This window comes from Anthonomus grandis, chromosome 4 (genome assembly GCF_022605725.1).
Source record: "Anthonomus grandis grandis chromosome 4, icAntGran1.3, whole genome shotgun sequence".
NCBI lineage: Eukaryota > Metazoa > Arthropoda > Insecta > Coleoptera > Curculionidae > Anthonomus > Anthonomus grandis.
Genome location: NC_065549.1, coordinates 14,370,663 through 14,396,511, shown reverse-complemented (window position 1 = coordinate 14,396,511; position 25,849 = coordinate 14,370,663). Strand labels below are relative to the sequence as shown.

Below are 25,849 nucleotides of genomic sequence, written 5' to 3'. Positions count from 1 at the left end.
TGCTCGAGTGCCGAGTCTATTGTCAAATCCGAATTGAGTGTTACTTATTTGTTCTTCGCATTTCTTATAAACCCGTGAATGGATTATTCTTAGGAATACTTTGAGGACGTGGGACATAAGACTAATCATACGGTAGTCTCTAGGCCTTTGCCTACTTGGTCTGCGATAATTTTAAGCTTCTCTACATGTACCTTATACCTTATCAGATCCTGGGGCTTTTTTGTTTTTGTGAATTTTTATTGCATGTATGACTTCGCTTTTTGTAAAAGTAGCTCATTTCTCTCTGTCATCATCTACCTAAGTAGGAGACTTCGACCGGTTATCAAAAATTATATATGAGTCACTTAAGGTAAATAAGATACCAGAGTCTACAAACCCTTTAATGCTTAAATTTACAATTTCTGACCTGTCAGATAATTTTTGAAATAAGACTCTAATTACAGTCTTCCATCAGGGCCAAATAGTTAGTCAATAATAATAAAGAAAATAGTCAAAGTGATGTCCGACACGTGCACATACATAATTTATACCAAAAAAGTTATCTACCTAAATAAACAAGTTTCTCTGATTTTTCGTATAAAATAAAATATGCATACGAATAATTCTTGAAAAAGGTTTGTGTTATAGTTTATAGCTAGCTACAGTGAAGGACAAAAGTATTGGCACACTATTACTTTTAGAAGCAATTTATTAATAATTACAATAATTGTTAACTAAATGAAAATTTGAAATATTATTGATATATTTCCAACCCATAAACTCATAATAAAAATTAAAACTAAAAACAAACTAACTGTTTACTAACTGACAAAAGTATTGGCACAGTTATTTTTATATATAATAAAAAAAAGCTAATACTTCGTTGAACCTCCTTTTTTTTATAATTTGAATTAAGGTTCTCTTCATTGAAGGAACCACCTTTTGGGTATAAGCAGACTCAATACTATTCCATTCTCGTAATAAAACGATTTTGAGCTACTCCTTACTGGAAATGTGATGCTTTCTGATCCATTTTCTTAGCTTACTCCATAGATTTTGAATAGGGTCGATATCTGAACACTGAGGAGGTTTATTTAAACTATGGAGCACATTAAAAGCTATCCACTGTTTTACAATATACGCCACATGTTTTGGATCATTATCTTGTCGAAATTAATAATCGTCTACAACAATAAGTTTTTTTGCACTAGCTCTTAAGTTTTCTTTAAATATATTTAAACACACATTTTTATTCATAATACCTACTATCGATAAAGACAAGATTACCAACCCTTGCTGATGACATAAATCACCACACTAAGACAGTGCCACCACTATCCTTAACTGTTTTATGAGGATTTTGATAATCCAATTCTGTATTGGACTTCCTCCATTCACTAACCTTGCCACCTGAAAGCAAAATATTATATTTGCTCTCGTCTGAGTGTATTACCTTATCCCAAGACAAGTGATCATAATGGAAGTATGCAGTAGCAAAATCAACACGCTTCTTCCTATTTATTTTATTTATTAAAGGCTTATTCCTAGCAAACTCTTGAACTGTATCCAGCTCTATGAACACTGCGGACTGTTTTTGGATGCGCAACTATATTTTCTTCTATTACTAACATAGAGTTAATTTCAGAAGCAGTAATATGCAGATTTTTTTTAATGCTGTCTTTTACTCTGAAAATTTTGACAGCCGTCCAGTTCTAGGTTTATGTTTAAAATTTTCGGCATTTTCAAACCTTTTTACGACACTTCGCACAGCAAACCGACTTTTTTTAACTATTTGTGCAATAGCTGAATAGGAAGGAGTTACCCTCTTTTAAGGGTTATAATAATTTTACGTCCAGATTCCGTGGTTTCTTGACTAACGACTCATTTTAACAATTTACTGCCTTAAAATCTGCATAACGAAAATCACCTACGTTTATTTTCGTATTGGTTAATAACCTAAAATATTTGTTTAATTTTATTTAAATTCTTTATCATTAAGCGGCCTAATCTTTCACATTAGGAATTAAATGTGCCAATACTTTTGTCACCTGATATAAATTAGGTTTATTGACTTTTAAAATTTTATCTTTATTTTACTGAAGTTGTTTTTTTATTTCTATATATTATAAATCTCAAGGATGATAGCAATATACATATCTGATACAAATATTTTAAAATATAAATTTAGTTTACAAATTTAAATAACACATAACTTCCAAAAATCCCTCACTGTATGTAAGAATGTTAGCACAAAAGCTAAAAAACTTTTAAAAACGGGTATTTTAATAAGATTGCTTGTTAAGCATTATCATCCTAATATCACTTACCTTCCTCAAGAGCTAATCTATCTTCTGGATCCATAGAGTCTTCAGAATGCAAAGGTACCCTAACACTACTACTGCCTTCACTACTTAAGGTGGTACTTTTCTCCGATTCAATTTTATTCCTTGGAATTGTAGCGAAAGCAACAACTTCAGTTCTTTTTGTTTTCTTAAACCGCGGAAAGGTACCGCCGAAGCTGAGGTCAAACTTGTGTCGCTTGGTTTGTTCCTCTGAAGCATCTAAAAAAAAAACAATGAGATGCAAGAGTATTTTACTAATTTGAACTAACTAACCCGCATTGGATTCAGTCGAATATTGTCGCCTCTCGATGGTTTTCGTTTCACTCGTCTTACGACTACCGGGCAAACTGATATTCTTAAACCTTAATGTGGCGGTGTCTGGTATTTTTGGCATATGCAAGTTAATTTTTGGTTTTTCGATTTTAAATCGTTTAAGGTCCGGTCTTTTAAACTCGGGTTTTTTGAAATGGGGTCTTTTGAATTCAGGCGCTTTTGGCATCGTTATGTTGGGCTTCGGCACGTGGATGTTGTGGATCTTGTTTTTTAGTTCGCTAGTTTTGTTTTTGAGCTGTTCGGTGCCTTGTTTAAATGCCAACTGAAATAAAATTCCCCATTGATATCAAAGCTAAAATAAAAATTCTTTACAATCAAACCTGGAATTTATTTGGTCCCTCAGGTTTCTTCGGCTCAGTCACTTCAGGTATATCTTGCACTTGACTTGATCTCGACTGAGTCTCGCTAGAACTGCCTTCGTGGTTTTTATCCTTATCTTTGCCGAACTTTCCAATCTAATTCAATTAAAGATTCATAATGAAATAATAATTTAATAACAACATCGTATCTTACATGGAAAAATGCCCTTTTCTTCTCTTCAACGGGTTTATCTAAAATCTCTGTTGCGCTGATGATCAACTTTGGACCGCTTTCGCCAGAGATCACTGCGGCACTTGGTAATTCTGGAGATATGACAGGTGCAATAAATAATTCGTCATCTGGTGGATCCACTGATTCATATTCATGGTCACTAAAATAAATATTCCGAACTATTATAATATACAGGTTGCCTTGAAACGGAAAAAACGTTTAATGGGGGGAATGCTAATTAAGTTACAGGGGCTACTTTTTAAAATTAGTTTGGTTGATACAGGGTATCCCAAAAAAGCGTGGTACATAATATTTTTTTTTTAAATCAGACATGTGAACTGCACAGAAGGGTTAACCTTGGATTGGCGGCCTATGGATGGTTAAGATACGTCTTTAAAAGCGAAATACGCATGTGTTAAAAAAGAAAAGTGTTCAACCAACGCGTTCTGTCTGTGCCCGCAAACGAACGTTCACCTTAACGATAACATGGCCAAAATGAGTGGCGACAGATGAACAAAGTAGCCGCTGCAATGACTGTATATCTCATTATTATTATATTATATATTATATTTCATTACCTTAAAACTATTGTAGTTAGTCAAAAAAACAGCTTCTCTTTTACTAATAAGATTTGTTTGGAGAATTGAAAAAACCACAAAGATAGAGGGTATTCTATTAAAATCAATGAAAAAAAGTAAGTTGATACCGCTTATATTCTCGGTGTGTTTTTATTAATGTTAACACAGCTAAAAATTTTAGGCATTTAATAAGTTTGTTCTAGCATCAATTTCAAATGGTTGGAAACTATCAGAAGCATGCGCATTTTCCTGATGGCGTTCAAGCACACAAATCGCTCGTTTGAATCTACTAGTCGAGCGTTCTAGCGAATGTAAATTTTGATTTGGGAACTCGCTAGAAACTGTCAAAAGAGTCTACGGATTTTGCTATGATTTTCAGTTTGTGACTTCCGCAGTAGATTTGTTTATATTTTTTTTTTATTTGAGGTTATCATAAATTTGGGCTGTGAGTTGGCTATAAAAGGAACAAGCTTAAAAAAGACTAGAAAATCAGTGAATATACAATATAGGTACGTTATGTTCCTTCAAGTGCAATTAATAAAAGGTTGACTGGAGAATTTTTTATCATTAATGGTTAATAGAGTATTTTTTTATTATTAAAATCAAATTTCTATTTGTTAGTTATCTAATATCTAATGTATGATGTCAGACTCATCAAGTTTTGATTCGGATACGAACAACATTCTTTTTGATTCCGGCTTGGTAGATGATGATGATTGTGAGTTTTTCTTCCATTATGCAAAGCAGTCCAAAAATTAAGCTTATGTTGATGTTACTGACCCCTCTATAATAATACAGAATTTATTGAGCATTTTAGACTTAGTCGAGAATTAAGTCATGTTATTGCTCAAAAATCTTAACAGAGTATTTTTTGAACCTCAAAATTATAAAAGCAAACAACAAGGCAGAAAAGCTTATTTGACCATTGATATGAAATTTGCCGTTGATTTTCCCGACGTAAAAGCGTTCTAGCAAAAAACCGTTTGTTACCAGTTTGCGGATTGAACATGCGCACCAAAGCAGTACAATAAACTGGTGTTAAACCATCCAAAGATATACGCTAGAACAAACCTATTAATAATAATAATAATAAGCCTTTATTTCCAATAGGCAACTTGCCCAATAACAGGAAACAGTTGCAAAGCAATGAAAAATATAGTTAAAAAAACACACACACAAACAAACCTATAAGAATGAAAAGAAAAGAAAAAAAGTAAAGTAAAGTCACAATCTCAATTGTTATCCAAAAACTTAGAACAAATAACTATTAATATGATATAAAAACCCAATTATAAAAGTTTAACAAGATAATCACATATTCAACAAAATTAAATTAAATTAACTGCAATATACCTACTAACTATAATCCCAAGAGTAATGATCCACCAAGATATCGACAATCACATGAACCGGAGAGAAATTTATATCGCACATGTGACAGATCCGATTAAATATAGCGCATATTGTATATAGTGGCGATTTCAACAGGATGTTAGTATAAGGCCTTGGCAGAAAGAATGCTAGGGGATGTCTAGCATTAAGCCTAGGCACCATGAAACGTACACCAGAAAGAAGTACAGGACTATCAATGAATCCATTCAGTAACCCATGCAGGAATTTTACAGAAAAGATCATTCTTCTGATTATGGATGTAGATTGAAGCGTTCCAATATTGCCGATGATCAAACCCTCTTACCGGATATATGCCATCCTGCCTGAAGGCCAAAAACTTATCAAATCTACGCTGAACAGATTCAAGGAGACCAACATGATTCTGATAGAGCGGGTTCCATATAATGCAGCCAAACTCCAGTTTTGATCTCACAAAGCAACAGAAAACCAGTCTTAATGTAGATTCCAAAGTAAAACTCTGAGAACTTCTAATTATGAACCCAAGCCTTCTCAGGGCTGACTGAGTACTATGTTTTTGAAGTGTAGAACGAATGTAAATTCAGAGTCACAGGTGATACCAAGATCAGCCTCATATTCAACATATTGAGATCTACCAAACAAGTAGGAATGAAATAAATTAAATAATCTCCCTGAAAAACCATAGTCAGTTAATTTATGCAGCAAAATATAGTGATCTATCCGATCAAAGGCTTTTTGGAAGTCGGTATAAATAACATCGACTTGAGTATTAACATCAAGTGATTTACAGATGTGGCTAAACAGACAGGATAAGTTAGTAACACAAGGTCGCCCGCTAAAAAATCCATGCTGGTCTACAGAAATGAGTTCTTTTGCTTGACTAAATAGCGACCGATTCAGGATAATTTCGAAAATTTTTGAGAAGTTACAGAGTAATGAGATTGGCCTGTAGTTCACGATTTGATCAGAGTCCCCAGCTTTTAAAATAGCAGTCTTCCAAATTTCAGGAATTTGTTCTGTTGACAGTATTAAGTTGAAAATGTAGGTCAGCGGATCAGCCAGGACACCAATGCAATCTTTAACCAAGAAGCTAGGTACACCGTCTACACCAGATGTTAACTTATTTTTGAGTTTTTTACTAGCCAAAATAATCTGGGAAGCATCAACGTTGGAAATGTCAAAGTGGGGCACATTATCAGACGTCGACGAATGGTTAATGAAATTTGATTGTATAAATGCCTCACCAAAGAACAGTGCAAAAGCATCAACTATGTCTTGTGGGTCTTTAACTACCACGTCATCGGGTAGCCTCATCATACCAGGAATCCTGGTGCCAGCCTTCTTAGAACCAATAAAATTCCAAAAGCTAGATGGGTCCAAAGAAATATTCCTTTCGGTGTTTGATATATACAACTTACATTCATTGCGTATTTGTAGTTTGATAAGAGAATGGAATTTATTTTGAAAGAATGGAGAATTGTACATTTTAAAGTCCTTGAAAGCCTTTTCTTTTCTATAAATGTTCTTAATCAATTCTCGAGAATAATAATTTGGAAATCTTTTTTTAGGTTGCTGCTTAAGAGGAATGTGTGTGGCAAATATGCCATTCAATATATCATATAGGGCTCCACATGCATCATTAACGTTAGAGGATAACTACACAGTAGACCAGTCAGCTTCAAGGATCGAGTCCTAAAGGAGATAGAAGTTGGCCTTTCTAAAATTAAAAGAATGAGATTTTATTAAGCTGAAAATTATGGACACGTTAAAATAATCTATAAGTTTGCATTTTTGTTTTTATCTTGTGTTTTACAAGATTTCGGTAAGGTATCTGGGCCTATACTTAGACAGAAAATGGAAATTATGGAAACTATGGAAAACGGGTTAAATATTATTAAACCTTTTCACACAATAAATAGGGAGTACACCCTAACATATGTTTGATTTTTTACAAATCATTTGTCAAGTCAATAATGGATTATGGAAGTGTATTTTACGCTACGGAATGTCACCAAAACAAAAAAAATATTTTTCAATAAAGCTAATGAATTGTCAATTTAGATCGATACTAATAAATACTGGTCAAAGAAGAAAATTCCCTTACTAGTGTCAAGTTATTTACGGCTAACGCAAATTAAGGATAAAATACATCAATCTTCCACTTTTTGCATCTATCAAATCGATATAAAAAAATCCCGAAAATAATAATAGAAAATAAAACTAACATCAAAATAAATTCATTGCTAAATCAACTCCTGGAAAACATTGACAAAAACTAAAGAAATATTGAACAGATTTTTACAGATGACTCACTCAGTTCCAATAGGACTTTTTATAACAAATAATAACTTCAATAAACAAATTGGATTACCGGATGAACCCTCAATTTAGACAGCTGAACTGGTAGCAATTTAGAAGGCATTTAAATACTGCTGAAAATTATACAGAAAAAAAAAACGATTTGTAATTTTTAGATAGTAAGAGCGCTCTGAACTCAATTAATAATTATTGTAAAACTGCAGCAATAAATTATGTATTATAGAAATTATTAAAATTTATCACAGACTTCTTCTCAATAATATTTCTGTTCCTTTAGTATGAGGGAAAGTTCACATTGGGGTAAAAGTTAAATAAATTACACATTTGCATTCGAAGACACATGTTTAATAGATCAATGTATCAATATAAAAATTGTAAGCAATAATTCAAACAATATAGGAATATTGTAGTTTTGTATTTCAATATGCTTCATTAAGGCCTTTTTTGATTAAAGAAATTGGGTTCTTCAGTTGAGAGAGCGAAAAAATTGCGAAATCATTAAAAAAGTTCCAAAATCCCGATAAGTTTCGGAGATATCCGAAAAACTACATTTTTAACGTTTTAGTTTCCTGGCTTATATGTTTTTCAACCGACTTTAAAATAAATTACTTATTTGCATTAGCAAAAATATGTTAAAGAGACGGACTAAAATAAGAATTTATTTTTTTTGTTTATATGTACACAATTTAGTTATAATTATGTCATTAAAGGCTTTTTGATATAGGGAATGAGTTGCTAATGAGAATTATGTATATTGGCCTTAAATATAATTTCAAAATATATTTAATTAAGCTTAAAATGATAATTTTTGATGCTCAACTCCATTTTAACGAAATAAATGTATTTCTGCCATACTTATATGTTTTAATTATTGTTTAATATATTTTAATTGTTGTTTAATTATGCTTTTAATTTTTGATACAAATTTGGAGCTATTTGGCAAATAACAGATTTTCTCTGTTTGAAGCTTATAAAGTATCTAGAACTGGATAGAAAAAATAATGAATGAGTGTTACCTAAAATGAACAGATTTTGAAACTGCCCCGTTACTCTTCGCTACTGCGCCGTTACTCTCCCTAATCACGGTATTAGGGATATTATTTTCTTTATTATTATTGCTAAAGGGAAAGCTAACCGGGCGTTTAGTAGCATTAACCCTACGGTCGGGCAACAGTGCATCACTTTTATAATACTGACATGCGCACCGAACGTCCAATGACGTCACGCTCGACCCAGTCGAGCTTTCTCGCGAAACGTCGGCTTTCTTCGGTATCCGTCGGTTACCTTCGGAAAGCGATCGATTGGTTCCGGTTTGACCGGAAAAAGACGAGCGACGGATCGTAGGACCACCGATTCGTTGAGATTCCATTCCTGTTTACTTGGAATCTTTTTTAATTAATTATATATAATTCATCGCACAAAATATAATTTGATTATGTCACGGGTTAATTTGTTTTCGGATTCGCGTAATATCCGACATTCTGTGGGACTGGATTATGTGAGAAACGCGCCTTTCAAAAACCGCCGATCCACTGGGCTATTTTGGGTTTTTGCTATTGTTAGATTCGCTTTCGGCGTTTTCGAGTGACTATTTTTAATATTTGTCCCTGTATTTTGGCAGCCTGGTCTCTGTCGCGGTATTCGTGTATCACTGAATCGATACGAATAAAACTTATGTGTGGTACATAAAACCAGGAAGGTCGAATAAACAAACTTTTGTGTTTATGCCAATGTACAAAAAAAAATTAAAGAAACAAGTACATTAGACTTAATTTAGTACATAAGTTTTACTATTCTAGAGCTCAGAGTGAAAAATATTTTATATTAAAAACTAACATACGTACAAAATAATTCGTTAGTACGATGGTTCATGTATTGAATAGAAATGAATAATTTGAACAAATTTTTTAATGGCAAAAGTAGAATTTTAAATCATTAGTATTATTAAATCGTAATTGTTATGCTATCCGATTTAGATGCAAATGATTGCGGGTTTAAATCCGTTCAATGTTATGTGATTTTTCTTTTACAACGTTAGTTAAAAAAAAATTATATTTCATATTTTTTATATTAAAATTTTTAATTTATTTTTTAATGGTAGTCATTTAAAATTTAAAAAAATATATGCTATGAAAGATGCGGGTAAGAGCAATAGTAACTTGTTTCATAAACGTTTCCTTAATTTATCTAAGGTTTCTTTTACCCTCGAGAAGGCAAAGATCTTAAATTTAAATTTAAAATTTAATTTTTCGCAACAAAAAACACTAGAGAGGTCCTGGCAGTGGAGGCTGAGAACATCAGTCTGTTAATATTCCTAACAAAAACATTTTACGATCAAAAATGATTAATTTTCTTAACTCTGAGAGACATAACTCTGTCCCTAATAATTACAACAAACAACACCTTAATTCTGTTAAAAACAAAATTGAAACGCATGATCTTCTACTTTCCAGAGCAGACAAAGGCTCTTGTTTGGTAGTCATGAATAGACTCGACTATGTGGCTAAAGTGATGAAATTGCTATCGACTGACGACTTCGTGGCTATTACTAGAGATCCAACAATTAGTTTTTTCTCAAAACTTAAGAATTCTCTAGATCGATGTCTTATAACTCTGGAATACTTTAACACCACTAAATCTAACCTATACACTATGAACCCACGTACTCCTGTGCTCTATAGCTTACCTAAGATTCATAAGGAGAAGAACCCGATGAGACCAGTAGTTTCCTTCGTAAACTCTCCTTGCTACAAATTATCCCCTTGGCTTAACAATACATGAGAAGTAACTGGTTTTCGGAATGAATTCTCCATTAAAAAAAACTGAATTGAATTTGCCAATTATCTAAAGCAAATAGATGTTTCAAACAATGCCATTAGATGTAAAGAACTTGTTCCCTAGCATACCCTCGTCAGATTGTTTAACATTGATTGAGATCCTGCTAAACAATAATAGTACTTTCCCAAAACTGGTGGTAGATAATCTTATCCACCTTTTATCAGTAGTTTTGGAATAGAATTTCTTCAAAATTAATGATCAATTCTTTAGGCAAAAATCTGGTCTCGCCATGGGTTCTTGTCTTTCATCATTTTTGAGCGAGGTCTTCATGAGTCACTTGGAGGAGAAAATCATCAAAAATCGTTTTGCGGGCTTTTTGAGAGCTTACAAAAGGTACGTGGACGATATGTGCGTGTTGTGGGTTAGTGGCGAGAATGATTTATTGGATTTCTTGTCATTTATTAACTCCCTTCATAATCAGATCGCTTTTATGCTGGAAAGAGAGACAAACAGAAAATTACCATTTTTAGATCTTCTTTTATACCGAAATAATAACAGTATTTCTTTTGAAGTATATCGCAAACCTTCTGCAACAGATAATATAATCCAATTTAACTCCAATTTCCCTTATCAACACAAATATGCAGCCTTTAATTCAATGTTCTACCGTTTATTTTAATTACCTCTGTCCAAAGACGCTTTTCAAAAAGAACATAATATTATAAAAATAATTGCTGTAAACAATAATTTCTCACTTTACAGCTTGAACAAATTATATTACAAATTTTATAATAAATATAAACTGTCCTATCACATCGTCCACCCACCGAACAACATCACCAACAATAATAATTTTAGATGCCTTAGTTATTTCGGCGGCATTTCTCAACTTGCAAAATTTTTTAAGCCTTTCAGCCTTTCCATAGCTTTCAAAACGACTAACTCGCTAAGAAAGAACCTAGTAAAGACGTTGGATAAAATTGATCCTCTATCTAAATTGGGTGTATATTGTCTTAATTGTAAGGATTGCCCTGCTGTTTATGTGGGACAATCAGGAAGGAGAGTATCCACAAGGGTACAGGAACACCTTAGCCTCGTTAATAAGTTCAGGGACACCAACACCACAGAAACTAAGTCTGCTAACCATTTATTATCAACGCGTCATAGTTTTTCCGTCCCTGAAAATGTTTCCATTGTTCACGAGTGCCCTAAGAGTAGAAAGTTGGATCTCTTGGAGAAAATGGAAATCACCAAAGCCAAAAAGAGGCCAAATTTGACATGCGTTAATGATGTTTTCACCTTTGAGCCAGGACTTATCTTTAATAATCTTATCTAACCTCTTGCTTCTGCTCACGATACGCATATATGCCTTTGACTCTAATATTTATAAGCAGGGCTGGCCGAGTGGTTAACGGTCTGGTATTTCACCGAGATCAACTTTAGAGCGTGGGTTCAAATACTACACCTGTCACGTTTTTTCCCTTTTTATATTTTTTGTTGAATTTTTGTGCCGTGTTATTGTTTTTATTACAAAATATGTGGGTATTCTCAGATTTAAATTTTATTTGTCAATACTTAGCAGGTCATCTAGCTATAAGGTAATTTTAATTAATTTTTAATATTTAACTTTGTTTTAGTGTAAGGTTTTATTGTAGTTACGTGTGTTTTTCTGTTTATTGTAGGTCTGATGATGCTTTATTAGCGAAACATGTTACCTGATAAATTAAAAAGATATTTTGAGACTGAGACTTGGAGTTTTCATTTTTTCTCATGCTATGAAAGAGTTAATAAGAAAGTAAATTCAGAAGAGCCGAAAAAAAGTTTTAGATTCCGCAATAAGCGCTGGTTTATTTGATACGTAATCCTTCACCATCGGAAATATTGACTTAAATGGGGATCTGCAGATCGACATAGAAAAAGAGTTCATAATCATAAACAGCACAACTTTTAATAAAATTCATAGATTCTCTTCGGGAATTCTCTGAAGAAGGAAGAATGCTCCTTCTTATCTTTTTTTTTTAATATAAAATGTTCATCCAATTTATGCTCTACAAGTACTAATGCAAGTGCGAATTCGATGAACCTTCTTTTTAGGTCAGATTATGCAATAAATCTGCCTTAATTCCAAGAATGTAACGCTCTATGTGGATTTTTTAAGTTCCCTTATGTCTTTGGTCTGTTCACGCATACCAATGAATTAACATAAGCCCATAACAAATAATCCAGTAGAATTAACTCATAACTTCTTAAAAGCCAATCATCTGCTCAAAGTTGTTTAATTCTTCTTGGATCTCTTGCATCAATAGATTTGTAAAGTAAACACCGATTTGTTCCGGAAATCGTTTCTTGCATAACCCAGTAATTTCATTTCAAATTTGGCAACAAGAATCCAAACTTAGTACGTAAAAAAAAAAATCATTATTAAAAAATCAAAAGATATCACCATTGATAAATTACACCAAACAGTAAGTTTTTGTGGAATTAAATATTTCTTGACAATGAAAAATGGGTTTTCAGTAAGAAGTTAATTTTCTTATAAAAATCAAGATTAATTAAGTTTAATTAAGAAATAGATCGTCACCCGAGAATTGGTTTGTTCTATATCCAGAGTATTTCAAGCTATATGCTACCCAATAAGGAAATAAACTACTCTATATCCCGCTATAAACATATTTAAGATACTATTAGATTATTCTATGTCCAATAGTTTAATGTTTGTGCTATCTCCACGCTACCGTATAACGCAGATTGTTTTATCTCCATTTTGACCAATGAGAGGCTTTATACGCACAGTCCGTAAAGATTACTTCAACCTATAAATGGTTTATTGAATAGATCGTTACAGTGTTTACGGGCTTTATTATTATACGCAAAAACAATTTATTATGAGTGATTTTAGCAGCCGTTTTAGTTCACCATGTGGGTGGGGAAAGATCTGATTTCCCAAACACTCTCGGGTAAGTACAATTTATCTAGAAGTATTCTTTTTTCAAAGGAAAATAAACTTATTTGGTTCGCATAGTTTAATGAACATAACCTCACATTATTTCTAATAATTTTATAAAACACTGCTCAAAAACTGAAACATTATGATTTATTTTTTATTTATAAAATTGAATATTTTTTAAATGTATTTTATTAAATTGTTTGTATTTTATATTATGTGTTAAAAAATGTATTTAATTAATTAATTAGAATAAAGTTATCTGTTAGGCAATCCAAACCACTTGTTCAAGTTTTGACCATATTGATTTTTTTGTTTTGACAGGTTGTTGGAGTGTCTTATTTTATTAGTTAGATTAAAAAAAAAATTAAAGGTTGATGGATGAAATTCTGAGTACCGGCACAAGATCTACAAATAAATACTTGGAATCTGACAATCCTGGTGCAGACAAGGTAAAACGGAAAATTTTCGATTCGAAACGGTCGATACAAATCGAGGCACAAATAATGCTGCCGAAAATTTTAATATTGATGAATTTGATACTGAATTTGTAGACGATTATCTATGCAACTTCACCACATCATGATGGAGACCAACAACTGAATAATCCAGTTCAAGAAAAGCAACTCGAACCTCAAGAAAATAATATGAACATTGAAAACGTTTGTCCTCTTAACCCAACCCAAACCAAGCCAAAAATTACAAGAAAGAGGTCTCGCAACCCTGACAGTTGGGCGATGAATGAACGAAAAAAGAAGCGAGAAGCAGGTAAGGAATATGTGGATATTAAGGGAAAAATTCATCTGCAAAAAATTGTAAAATATAGTTGTAAGCGACGAAATTGTAAATTTAATGGTTCTTCGAATTTTACCATTGATGATAGAAAACTTATTCATGAATCTTTTTGGAAACTGTCAGATACTAAAAAAAGTCATTTTTATAGCAAATATGTTACTACAAATCTAAAGGCTCGAAAGCGCGGTCAAAGTAATAGAAAAACTTATTCTTTTGAATATTTTCTTCAAGTGGGGGAAAAATTAACTCGTGTGTGTAAAGATTTTTTTTTAGGTACCTTGAATATTAGCTCACAAAGGATCTATTATTATTTTTCTAAAGTTAATAATGCGGAAACCGGATTACCAAGATCACCATTAAAGGGTAAAAATCAAAAAAAAGTTATACCAGATGCTCAAAAAGAAGAGGTCAGAGCTCATATACAATCATTTCCCAAAGTCAATTTACATTACTGCCGAGCTAACTCAGAAAAAGAATATTTAAAGACTAATTTAAATTTGTCTAAAATGTACAATCTTTATTGTCTGACCGTTAATAATCCCGTTAAATTTAATATTTATTCCCATATTTTTAATTACGAGTTTAACATTGCGTTTCATAAACCAAAGAAAGATATTTGCGATAAGTGCGCAGAATTTAAGTTATAGGTCAACCCTTCGGACGGAGAAATCCAAGAATATGAAACCCATGTAAATAATAAAAATTTGGCTAGAAATGAAATAGAAAAAGATAGACAAATCAAAGATAAATATACCGCAGTTGTTACTTTTGATCTAGAAAATGTTTTTTCTCTTTCAAAATATTTTTCAAAATATCTTCCAAAATCAAATGTTTCATCACACTTTTATAAAAGAAAACTTAATTGTTATAATTTGACAGCATATTGTAACCTAAACAATTGAGTATATTGTAGTGTGTGGAATGAGGGTATGACTGGCCGTGGAGGTGTAGATTTGGCCAACGCTTTAATTCGAATTCTGACTCAACTGACAATCGATAACAAAGGTATACAAAAAATAATTTTATGGTCGGATAGTTGCGTCCCTCAGAATAAAAATTCCATATGTCCTATGCTTTACAAAATTTTTTCTAGAATTCTAATAACGTAATTGAAATAGAACAGAAGTTCTCCCAGCCAGGTCACAGTACTCTTCAGGAGGTTGATTGCGCACATAGTGTTATTGAAAAACATTTGCGTTATTTGGATATTCATAGTCCACTCTCTTTAATAAGATTGTTAACGAAATTACCTCAACGAAAAATGAAGTTTAAAATATTGCAAATGACTTCTTTATGCTATAAAAATTATGTTCCTAAAAGTTTCAAATATAAAGTATAATACAATCCCATATACAAAAATCAATAATATTATTTACGAAAAAAAAATTTATTGCATTAAATATAGGAATAGCTTTGAATCTGATTATGACTATGACACGTGCAATTTACAGTGCAATATAAAACTACGCCCTAATGGTCAAAAAACACAAAATAAGTTTAATTTCAATGCACCTCCATTAAAAATGACAAATTCCCTCTCTGAAGAGAAAAAGTCTTCCATGCTAAATACAATGGCTGTAGAAGATAGAGAATACTATGAACACACAATTTTAAAAAACTTCAAATTAAAAAAAGGTCCGAATAAAAAGTAAAAGCTTGTTAAAGTTAATACATAGTTTAGTTTAGTATTAGAAAATTAGTTTTTAAGTAAAATCTTTAGAATTTGCCAATTTAACATCTTTAGCATTAAATTTTTAATTTCAATAATCAATGCAGTTTATTTCCGATAAGTTTACATGATAAGTAGTTATTATGTTCATGTTTACCTGTAAAAATGTACGACCTATTTTTAATTGAATAAAGTTAATATTATTTCACGATAAAATAGTGTTTTTTACATTATTGTATTGCGTTTAACCATTTAATAAATTATCAAACATATTATAAAAAGTTTATAATTATTTATTTATTGATAACCTATAAAATATAAAATTAAAAGAAAAAGTTGATGCAGAGCTGCTATCAAACACCTTTTCTCGGTAATATTTTTATCCAGAGGGTTGTTAAGAATGTTGTTCTACCTCCAACTAACTTTTGCTTATTTCCTAAGGTAAATATTAATTATTACAGACACTGTATATGAAAACTAATTTAGTTAAATATATTCTTGTTATAAAAGCATATTTTAGAACCATAATAACTAAATATGTCAAATTAATTCATGAATAACTTTTTATTGGCTCTCCTGAACAATTTTGTTTTTTGGAGATGGAACAAACCAATTCTCGGTTGACGAGATAACGAAAAGAAGATCTAAATAAATATATATTATGGTTTTTGACATCTGATTCTTCACAATCCGAAATATACATTTAAATAGGTATCCTACAGATCGATATAGAAAAGGACTTCATAATCATAAAACACACCAAATTCAAGGAAGCATTTGAAAATACCATAAATTTAAAAATTTTGTTGAAAAAATCTGGAAATGAATAATCAAAAACTAATAAAAGAGTTCAATTAATCTGTAGTACAAGACGTTTCATGTCTGAGTTTTCTTAATACTAATACTAATTTGCTTTAAAATAAAGTCAAAATCCAGAAAAAGCAACTAAAAGATACATGACATCGGATTAGTATAAATTTTACTAGCTCAGAACAAGAAGAAAAAAATTCTAATAAAATCTTAAACTAAAACATAGAGAATATAGTTGATTTTTGATAGCCCATGTAATAAATAATAATTCCAATTCATTTACTGGTTAAAAGTTTTTTACTTCACAAGAACAATAGTAAAATTCTTGCAAAACTGAAAGCACAAGGCCTGCAATGTGATCGAAGAAACCAAAGTGTAATTTTCTTTAAAGGGATGACAAGCAGGACAACTTTTAACTAATGGAATCTTTTTGGGAATTCTCTGGAACCGTTCCTTCTTAGGTCTTTTTTTTTAATTTGAAAATTTCAGGCATTTTATTCTCTGCAATTACTTAATCGTTTTTCGGTTAGCAATAAATCCGCAATAATTCCATGAATCTACCACACACTTATATTGAAGAATCAGGACAGGTAAACGTGATAATGCGACCAAAGGGATGCAAAGGCTGAAACTGGACGTTCCTGGGGTCAGTGAGGTGAGATGGCCAAATTATGGTAGAACCCAGTCAAACTTTTATGCACTGTACTATTTAGGTAATAACAATCTACAATAAAACAATGGAGTATCTATAATCTTATCACAAAGAACTGATAAATTAGTAGTTACGTTGATTACATATTTTGATAGAGCAATGCTAATTAAATTAAAGTCGCATCATGCAGACAATGACATAATACAAGTATATACTCCCGCAGCTGATAAACTTCCACAGCCAAATTGAAGAACTTTTCAGGTATACCAAACCGTGTGAACTAAGTATAATCATAAATGATTTCAATGGTAATATAGGAGAAGAATATTGTTGGAAAATATGGTCTAGGCAAGGCAATCTGCAATCTATAAAGATATATATTGGTACAATCCTGCCAGGAAGAAAACCTAGTGATTACCAATACTTGGTTTTAGTTACCCCTCATCGACTATACACCTGGCAATTAGGGGAATTTATTAACAATTTCTTGTAAGCCAACCATCTGGTCAAAGTTATTTAATTCTCCTTGGATACATTGCATCAATAAAAATTATGGTGTTCTGAAAATTGTTAATTAAATAAGCCAATGGTTTAGTTCTGAATATGGCTATAAGAATTCAGAATTATTTTATTAAAAAATTTAGCCTCAAGTGGAAACCCATTTTTAAAAAGTCGGATGATATCACCATTAATAAATTACACCAAATAGTAAGTTTTGTGGATACAAAGACTCCTTAACAACAAAAAATCAGTTTCAACCGAAAAAATTATTTTCTTAAATTAGAATAATTTTTTGGTGGCTTTTGAGTTTAATTGATAAATAAATCGACGAAATAAATAATTATTCTGGATTCAGTCATTGGGCCAGTACAATCTTAAAAAGTAATACTGAAATTCATTAATTTTCAATAGTCCGTATAATTTATAGAAATATTTGGATAGAATTTTTAATAGCAAGAGAAGAACTTGAAATCACTAGTCTTATTAAATTACAAAAGGTTTGGAGTTCAAATTCGCTTAATGTTGAAATAAATAATTATTGTGGCTTCAGTTATTGGGACAGTACAACTTTGAAAAGTAGAAAACGGAAATTTTTAAAATATGCCAGAGTTCTCGTCTTGAAGAAATATTATTAAGAATGATGCAACTTTTTTTTGAGTCTTTAAAATATTTTCGTTACAGTGGTGTAGAGGAAATTCCACCTTAATCAAAATTGCACGAAAATGACGTACTGCAAGCATAGTTGGAAGATTATGTACATCTAAAGTAATAGAGAAGTGGAGGTTATTAACTCTCTCTCAAAACCACTGTTTAAATTGGCTTTGAGAGAGAGTTATTAAAAATGAGATACTTAATATTATATAGTTTTATATTATATCATTTTATATTATTATATATATATTTTATTATTTATATTATTATATAGTTTATATTTTAAATAGAATATAATTTATTCATAATGAATTGGCTTGTTGTATTTAATTGAGTTGTCGCTTAATGAAATCAAAAACATCTATTACATCCATTTTAATAATAAAACAATATTTATATAGCAACAAGGTCTCAGCATAAGACGATAAAACAAACATTAGATCATAGATTATAAAAATAACTCGCATAACCATGTTATTAAGTCCATTAGGAAATACCAGGATCGCGAATGCAATCGGACTTTTTAAATCTCAAAGGCTAAGGTGTTGAACTTGTGCCAAATATCCGAATAAATAATTGGGATTTGTTTTTTTGTTTGATTCTTTACTGCTTAATTGACCTGTTATATAGGACTGTTAATTTTATGCGGGTTTATTGTTGCTTTTTATATGTGTAGCTGTAGCATCTTGAAATGGTTTTTCTGAATATAACCTTCGGAGGCTAACAAATAGTAAGAAACCTGATTCCTGTTGAGCCCTGAATATTATTTCTTTGATTTTACAATATTCAGCCAGTAGAGGTCTCCTTTTACACCAAACCGACAGAAATAGTAACTTAATGTTTTCTCATAATTAACCAATAAATACAAAAACATCTTGTCAATAATTTGTGTTTCTGGCACCTCTCGAGTTCTTGTCGCGAGTGGGTAAAGATCAAAAGGTTTCAGTTTTGTTTTAATTTTTGGCAACATTGACGATGCTAGGTGTACTAAGTTAATTAATTTATAAAACCGATTTAACTAAATTAATTGAATAATATCAAGAATATCGTTTATCATGGATGTAGGAAATACAGGGTGTCATTGAAATGGTGTAAAAAAATTCGGGGGGTGATAGTACTCCTAAAAATTTTAAAAAAAGTTCCTATAACTATAGGGCGGAAAATGCATATTAAGGGAGTTAGGGGCACTGAAAGGGTAAATTTAAAAAACGGTTTTTTGAAATTGTAGGCTTAAAAAACAAGATAAAATTTCGAAAAAAAATCCTCTGCCATAAATTTTGACCCAAAATCAAATGGTGATACTGAAAAATAATTTGGAAAATCGGAAAGGGTAGTTTTTGCAAGGGTAGGGGGTTAATTCGTGAATAACTTTTTTTAGGTTATTTTCTTCGCAACGTGGGTTCATTTTTTAAAAACTACATACTTTTTCCTACAAAAAAGGTACTCTTGTTGCACATCGCCCAGAACGATGGTTTTCGAGAAAATTGAAGGCAAAAAGTTTGCTCTGATGGGCTGCTAACTGGTTAAACAACATAAACTTATGAAAGTTATGGGGTTTCAAAAGTAAACAAGTAGTTATTAACCATCGTTCCAAACCATCGTTCTGGGCGATGTGCAACAAGAGTACCTTTTTTGTAGGAAAAAGTATGTAGTTTTTAAAAAATGAACCCACGTTGCGAAAAAAATAACCTTAAAAAAGTTATTTACGAATTAACCCCCTACCCTTGCAAAAACTACCCTTTCCGATTTTCCAAATTATTTTTCAGTATCACCATTTGATTTTGGGTCAAAATTTATGGCAGAGGATTTTTTTTCGAAATTTTATCTCGTTTTTTAAGCCTACAATTTCAAAAAACCGTTTTTTAAATTTACCCTTTCAGTGCCCCTAACTCCCTTAATATGCATTTTCCGCCCTATAGTTATAGGAACTTTTTTTTAAATTTTTAGGAGTACTATCACCCCCCGAATTTTTTTACACCATTTCAATGACACCCTGTATAATAAAAGAAATAGGAAAAAGTATTTTACATATTTTTCAATTTTTTATTTTTTTGACAATTATCACTTTGAAGAATACGTGTTTTTTTACCAGCGTACATTACAATAAAGTGACTCCGTTTTTGCCTTTAGTATAAAAACGCCACATTAAACTAAAGAAAGTGGAAAATTAAATCTAGGTATATTCAGCAAAACCAAAACTGTTGTTGTTTTCTTGGTTCGATGTAAGCCTAGGATTGTCTATCCGGCTTTGCCTTTAATACCAAACCTCTTGGCTTTAGATACAAAGTCTGCTGTCTGCTGTGTCTTATTCTTTCCTACATATGATTAAAGCTCTTTGAATTGTCAATTCTTCCCATTTGTTCAGAAGTGGGATTGTTGGATTATAATATAGATACTGTTCACTATAGGTAAGTTTATTTAAAACCGTCCTATATTTTGATTGTGTTTCTTTCCAAGTCTATCTCAGAGAAGTAAAGCCAAATACGTGTGTGTCTCCATTATAAACTTAAAAGTTAGGCCTGATGTTGATGTGGTATAAGAAATTGGTTCTTCTTTTTTCTTCGGAGGTCTTTTTCACCTTATTATAACGGTGGCTTCGATGTATCAAAGCCAGGGTGTTTCTTAAAGCAAACACATACCAACCGCCTAAGAAATTGGATGCAATATAGAAGGGAAGTCCTGGGAGTAAAATCTAACTCAGCTAAAGACTGTACTCTACATTAGATACGTTGGAATAAAGAATCTTAAGATGTTTCAGTTTAAATTCGACAAACACTTTTTATTTCACCATTATTTTTTTCTTTGCGCACAAATTAAGGCATAAACCCATTTCATAGAATGGAATGCACCAAATCTCCCAGAGGCCAGAGTTCATCTAACTAAAGCAGTTCAAGATTACTGATTTTTGCATAGAATTGATGATATTTGTTAATAAATTCAGTTTCTTAAAGTTTTTTTTTTTAATCAATAACCCTATTATATCTGTGTTTTTTATTTAATCTTTAATTGATAGAAATCGTTTTCTTCCACGTCGTGTGAACTGTTTTATTACGTCTGCTTAGAAAAGCTTTACAAGATGCTTCACAGTCATGTATCCTCTATCTTCTTCGTTTCCATATCTCACAGTTTGCATTTAATGTTTGGACTCCTTGACTATCCCTTCTGTTCAAGACTGTTGAAGACTTTTTCATGACTTGTGATGGTACTCTTTGGTTTCTGCTTATTAGCTTTTTCAGGGCAAGGCAACCACAAACCAAAGGAAAAGAAGAAGACAAAAAAAAACAACACAATAGGATCACATTTTAACATCGGCAATAACTTCCTTGAATAATTACATAGGGTTTCAAACTTACCATGGTATGTTTTTTACAGGTAATAAGCTCTTTACCTCCTTTGGTTCTTGATATATTTGTTAAGAGTTAGGATGGAGCATCGATGGATTAGGATCGGGCAAAGATGATTCGGAGATTCTTATCGATCTCGTTCTTTTATATACAGATCGTCTTTTCGTTCGTTACTTATAGGAAATATGACTTGTTTTGCATAATGAAAATGAAAGCGTTATTCTAATAAAAAATAAAATATCAACTCTGATAAAAATATAATAAAAAATCAGAAATAAAAACATATCATTTTTTAAATAAAAGGCTCAAATAAATCCTTTTTTTTGCTAAACAAAAACTTAACCTATCGTAAAAGCTATTTCGCACCTCTAAAAGAGTTTCAGGTAAAATGAAATTGGCACCTTCGACAATTTTATTTCGCAACTCCTCTAAATTTGTTGGCCTACTAAATTCATGCTTGTAAATAGTCTGCTTAAGGTAACCCCACAGATAAAAGTCATTTGGAGACAAATCTAGAGATCTAGGAGGCCATTTAATATCGCCAGTCCCACTAATAAGGCGGTTAGGAAAAGTATTTGTTAAAAATTCTTTTACCCTAGCCGCGTTATGAGCAGGACAGCCATCTTGCTGAAAATAAACCGATCCCAGGTTTATATCAGGTAGGATTTGAATAGCAGGAAGAACTTGGTTTTGCAGCAACTCAAGGTACTTTTTGGCGTTTAAAGTGCCATCAATAAAAAATGGCCCTATAACATTGTCGCCCAAAATACCTGCCCAAACATTCAATTTCTGAGGATACTGGGTATGAAACTGAAAACTTCTGTGCTCGTTTTCCTGAGACCAATAACGAACAATGGAAGGATTGTGTTTGCCATGTAATGGAAAAGAAGATTCATCAGAAAACAAAATATTTTTTGAAAAATATTCGTTTTCATTTGCCTTTTCCATCATGGTTTCACAAAATTCCATTCTTCGCCATTGGTCTTCAGGAAATATTTCCTGAGTTTTTGAATACTTGAAACATTTATACCCATATTTTTTTCAGATACAAGCAATAGTTTTATTGCTCATTCCCAGTTTCTCTCCAACAATTCTAGTGGACCGTGTCGAATCAGTTGATTCGAGAATAGAAGTTTCTAGGGTACTACAAACCATTTCTTTCCGCCGTTCTATATCCTGGACCACTTCAACAGGTGGTTCTTGACGTTTTGTGTGGCATTTTTTACAATCTTGAAGACAAAAAGATGTCTCAAAATTTGTAACCACATTTAAAACCGTTTTTGCACAAGGAATCGGTCTATTCTCAAATGTCACTGAAAACAAATCTCTAAATTGTACTGCCGAATTGCCTCCATAAAACCATTTAATTAGTTGAACTCTTTCGGAAGGGGTGCAAACAGCCATAGTGAAAAAAATACGAAAATAACGCTCAAAAATTATTAATGCAACGTGCAGTAACACAGCAAAGTGAGGTCTGCTGACTCCCGGTTCAAAAAATAAAAACGAAAAATTTCGCCGCCTGCAAGCCGCAACCAAGCGGTGTTGCCATTATTTTGGGCAATACGTAGCTCACGATAACACGACCTGTATATTCCCTCTTCGCGTGATTTTTTTTTAAATTTAAGAAACCCTTTCATTATTTTGTATGTGTTTTAGTGTGAAGAGTTGTGAAGCCTTTTAGGGCCATCTCTTTTTATACTATTGTATTATTAATGAGAACAGAAGAATATGTAGACAACACACGTTTTAATTTAAAAACTTATGTGGAATTATTATCCTATCATCAGTAATATCAGGTCAAATCTATAGTTTATTGTACAATCAGCCCACAACGTTTTCTGAATTTATTCCAGGTTTAATAATAATATTTTTTTATGTTCCTTTCAAATTAGGTCTATTGTAATTGTCTTTATAATTGAAAAGTATTTTTCTCTTCTTTTTTATACATATTTCGTATACGTTTGCGTCCTATAGCTTGATATTTGAATAATTTTTTTTTACTTTTATATTTTCAATTCCTAGACTAATTTCTGTTAAGGTACTGCTATTATATATTTAAAATAAATAAATGCTATTTATAAAGGCTTTATCTATTATTGATCTGGCAAAACTGGCTGGTATATTTTTGTCATTCATATTTATATCAGAAGTAATCGGACTGTAAATAAAATTTCTCTGTAACGTAATGCGACGTTGCCAATATACCTTCAATTTCTAGAAAGTTCTAATTAAATTTACGTTGACAAAAAAGTTTTTTTTGCCAATTAAAGTATTGAAAAACTAATATTTCATTTAAAATTTTACTTACCTTGAAGCTTTCGACCATCGTTTGTAATTATCGTCCAAAGATGTGTCCTTCATTAATTTCTGATCTAAATAACTTTTTTCCTCTTCGACTGACATTGATTGTCTCATGTCCTCTATTAAAGTCGGTTTTTTCTCTTCTGCTTTTTCTAGATTAATTTCTAAAACAACGAAAATTAATTTAGAAAATTATATTACTAAAAGCTTGACTAATACCTTGTGGAAGCTCTTGCGCTGGCTTAATTTCTTCTGGTTTACTCTCTTCTTTTGGCACAGCAATTTCCTCATAATCATGATTAGGCTTATCCGGTTCAGGTTCTTTATCTTTTGGGGCTTTTAATTTCCTTCTAAACGATACTCTTTTCTGAAAACAGCCCATAAAACTTGACTGTTATTAATGACTAAGGCAAATCTTACCGGACCAGTAGACTCAGTAGTTGTCTTTAAGGCTGACTTTAAATGTTCCTCATTCCTTGGTGGTTCACTTAGGCCATCTTCAGCATCCACAATCATCGGTTCATCTGGCAAATCGACTGATGAAATGGCAAGTGGTTGTTCTCGTTTCGATTCTTCACTTTCCTAAAACATAGAACGTAAGAGTGATTAAGCTGATCTTATAAAAAAACACAATTTATGTATTTACTTTGCCATTTGAAGCTTCAATGTCAGTACTAGAACCTTTATCGCTTTCTTCCCGGACCGTTTCTAAGGCAGCTTTTTTCGATTCAGGTGAGACTTGGTCGACTGCATCTTTAGCCAGTTTTTTTAAGCTGCCGAAAAACATGATGTCATCTGATGATGATGAGGGAGTTTCGGGAATATCTGGCTCCTAAAAAATTTTGAATTTTGAATTTAACCAATCATAATTTAAAATTATTTGCTTAAATTATTTATTCATGTCGTTTTGGCCGCAATTTAAAGCATTTAATGCCTTTATATTTGTGGGTGAATATTCCAAACTTTTAGACGGCTTTTCTATTTTCATTGAACTTTCATAAACATTTTAGGTTTCTTTTAGAAATTCACAGTTATTGTTGTAATAATGATTTCTATTTATATCAGTTATCTGAAATAATTTTTAAAATTTTCCAGGTTTTCGGAGCATTTTTTCAAGTAATTTCACATCATATATTTATGTCTTTCAATCACTAAACTCATTTTTTATTTTATTTCAGAACTAATTTTTCATGTATCATAGTCACTTGAATTATTTTTCCTTTTATGTATAACGAACATAATTATTTATTTTTCAACTATTGCACTAAATCCTTGAAACTTATTAAACATCATTGTAATTCTTGCAAAATTGTAGCCCTCAAAAGTTGAAGAATCTAATAGTAATATTATTCTTACTCTTCTTTAGTCACCTTTTATGTTATTGATATATGTTGTTATCCTAAGTCATCGAGACACACCTCCATGGACCCAAATATCTCTTAACTCGTATGGGCAGATTTTTTGCCTCATAACTTCAAAAGTTCTTAGGATATTTTAAAATGATCTTCAGCATTTGCTTGACTAATGCTTCACCTTCAATTGAAGATATAAGACATCTTCCTAAGTTAGGAATTCCTAGAGTTTTCCTAAGTCATCGATACACACCTCCTTAGACCTTCTATGTCTCCTAACTGATGCCAGACATTTCGCCTCATAACTCCGAAAGTTCTTCAGATATTTTGAAATAGTCTTTAACATTTTCTGGACCAGTTTTTCACCTTTAATTTGAGATATAAAACGCCTTCCTATGTTAGGAATACCTGGAGTTATCTTAAGACACCTCCATGGACCTTATATGTCTGTTAACTGATATGGCCAGCATTTTGCCTCATAAGTCCAAAAACTCTTAAGATATTTTAAAGTCGTCTTCAACATTTGCTGATTTTTAGAGTATTTTTTTAATGTCTTTTACATGTTTAATTTTTTTTTATATTTGCCAGGATTTTAAATA

The 25,849-nt window shown here is 31.7% G+C and overlaps 1 protein-coding gene across 9 annotated transcripts in view; it reads right to left on the bottom strand.

Annotated features, from left to right (window-relative positions):
* Positions 1–25,849, bottom strand: part of LOC126734933 (titin) — a 117,393-nt gene that overhangs the window by 40,398 nt on the left and 51,146 nt on the right. For all 9 annotated transcript variants that reach the window (XM_050438777.1, XM_050438774.1, XM_050438772.1 and 6 more), the window contains 8 exons: positions 24,545–24,730; positions 24,319–24,480; positions 24,118–24,265; positions 23,906–24,062; positions 3,168–3,345; positions 2,975–3,109; positions 2,595–2,916; positions 2,307–2,540 (listed from right to left, as the gene is read on the bottom strand). In XM_050438777.1, coding sequence (XP_050294734.1) covers positions 2,307–2,540; positions 2,595–2,916; positions 2,975–3,109; positions 3,168–3,345; positions 23,906–24,062; positions 24,118–24,265; positions 24,319–24,480; positions 24,545–24,730 — 1,522 coding nt within the window. The remainder of the gene's footprint in view (positions 1–2,306; positions 2,541–2,594; positions 2,917–2,974; positions 3,110–3,167; positions 3,346–23,905; positions 24,063–24,117; positions 24,266–24,318; positions 24,481–24,544; positions 24,731–25,849) is intronic.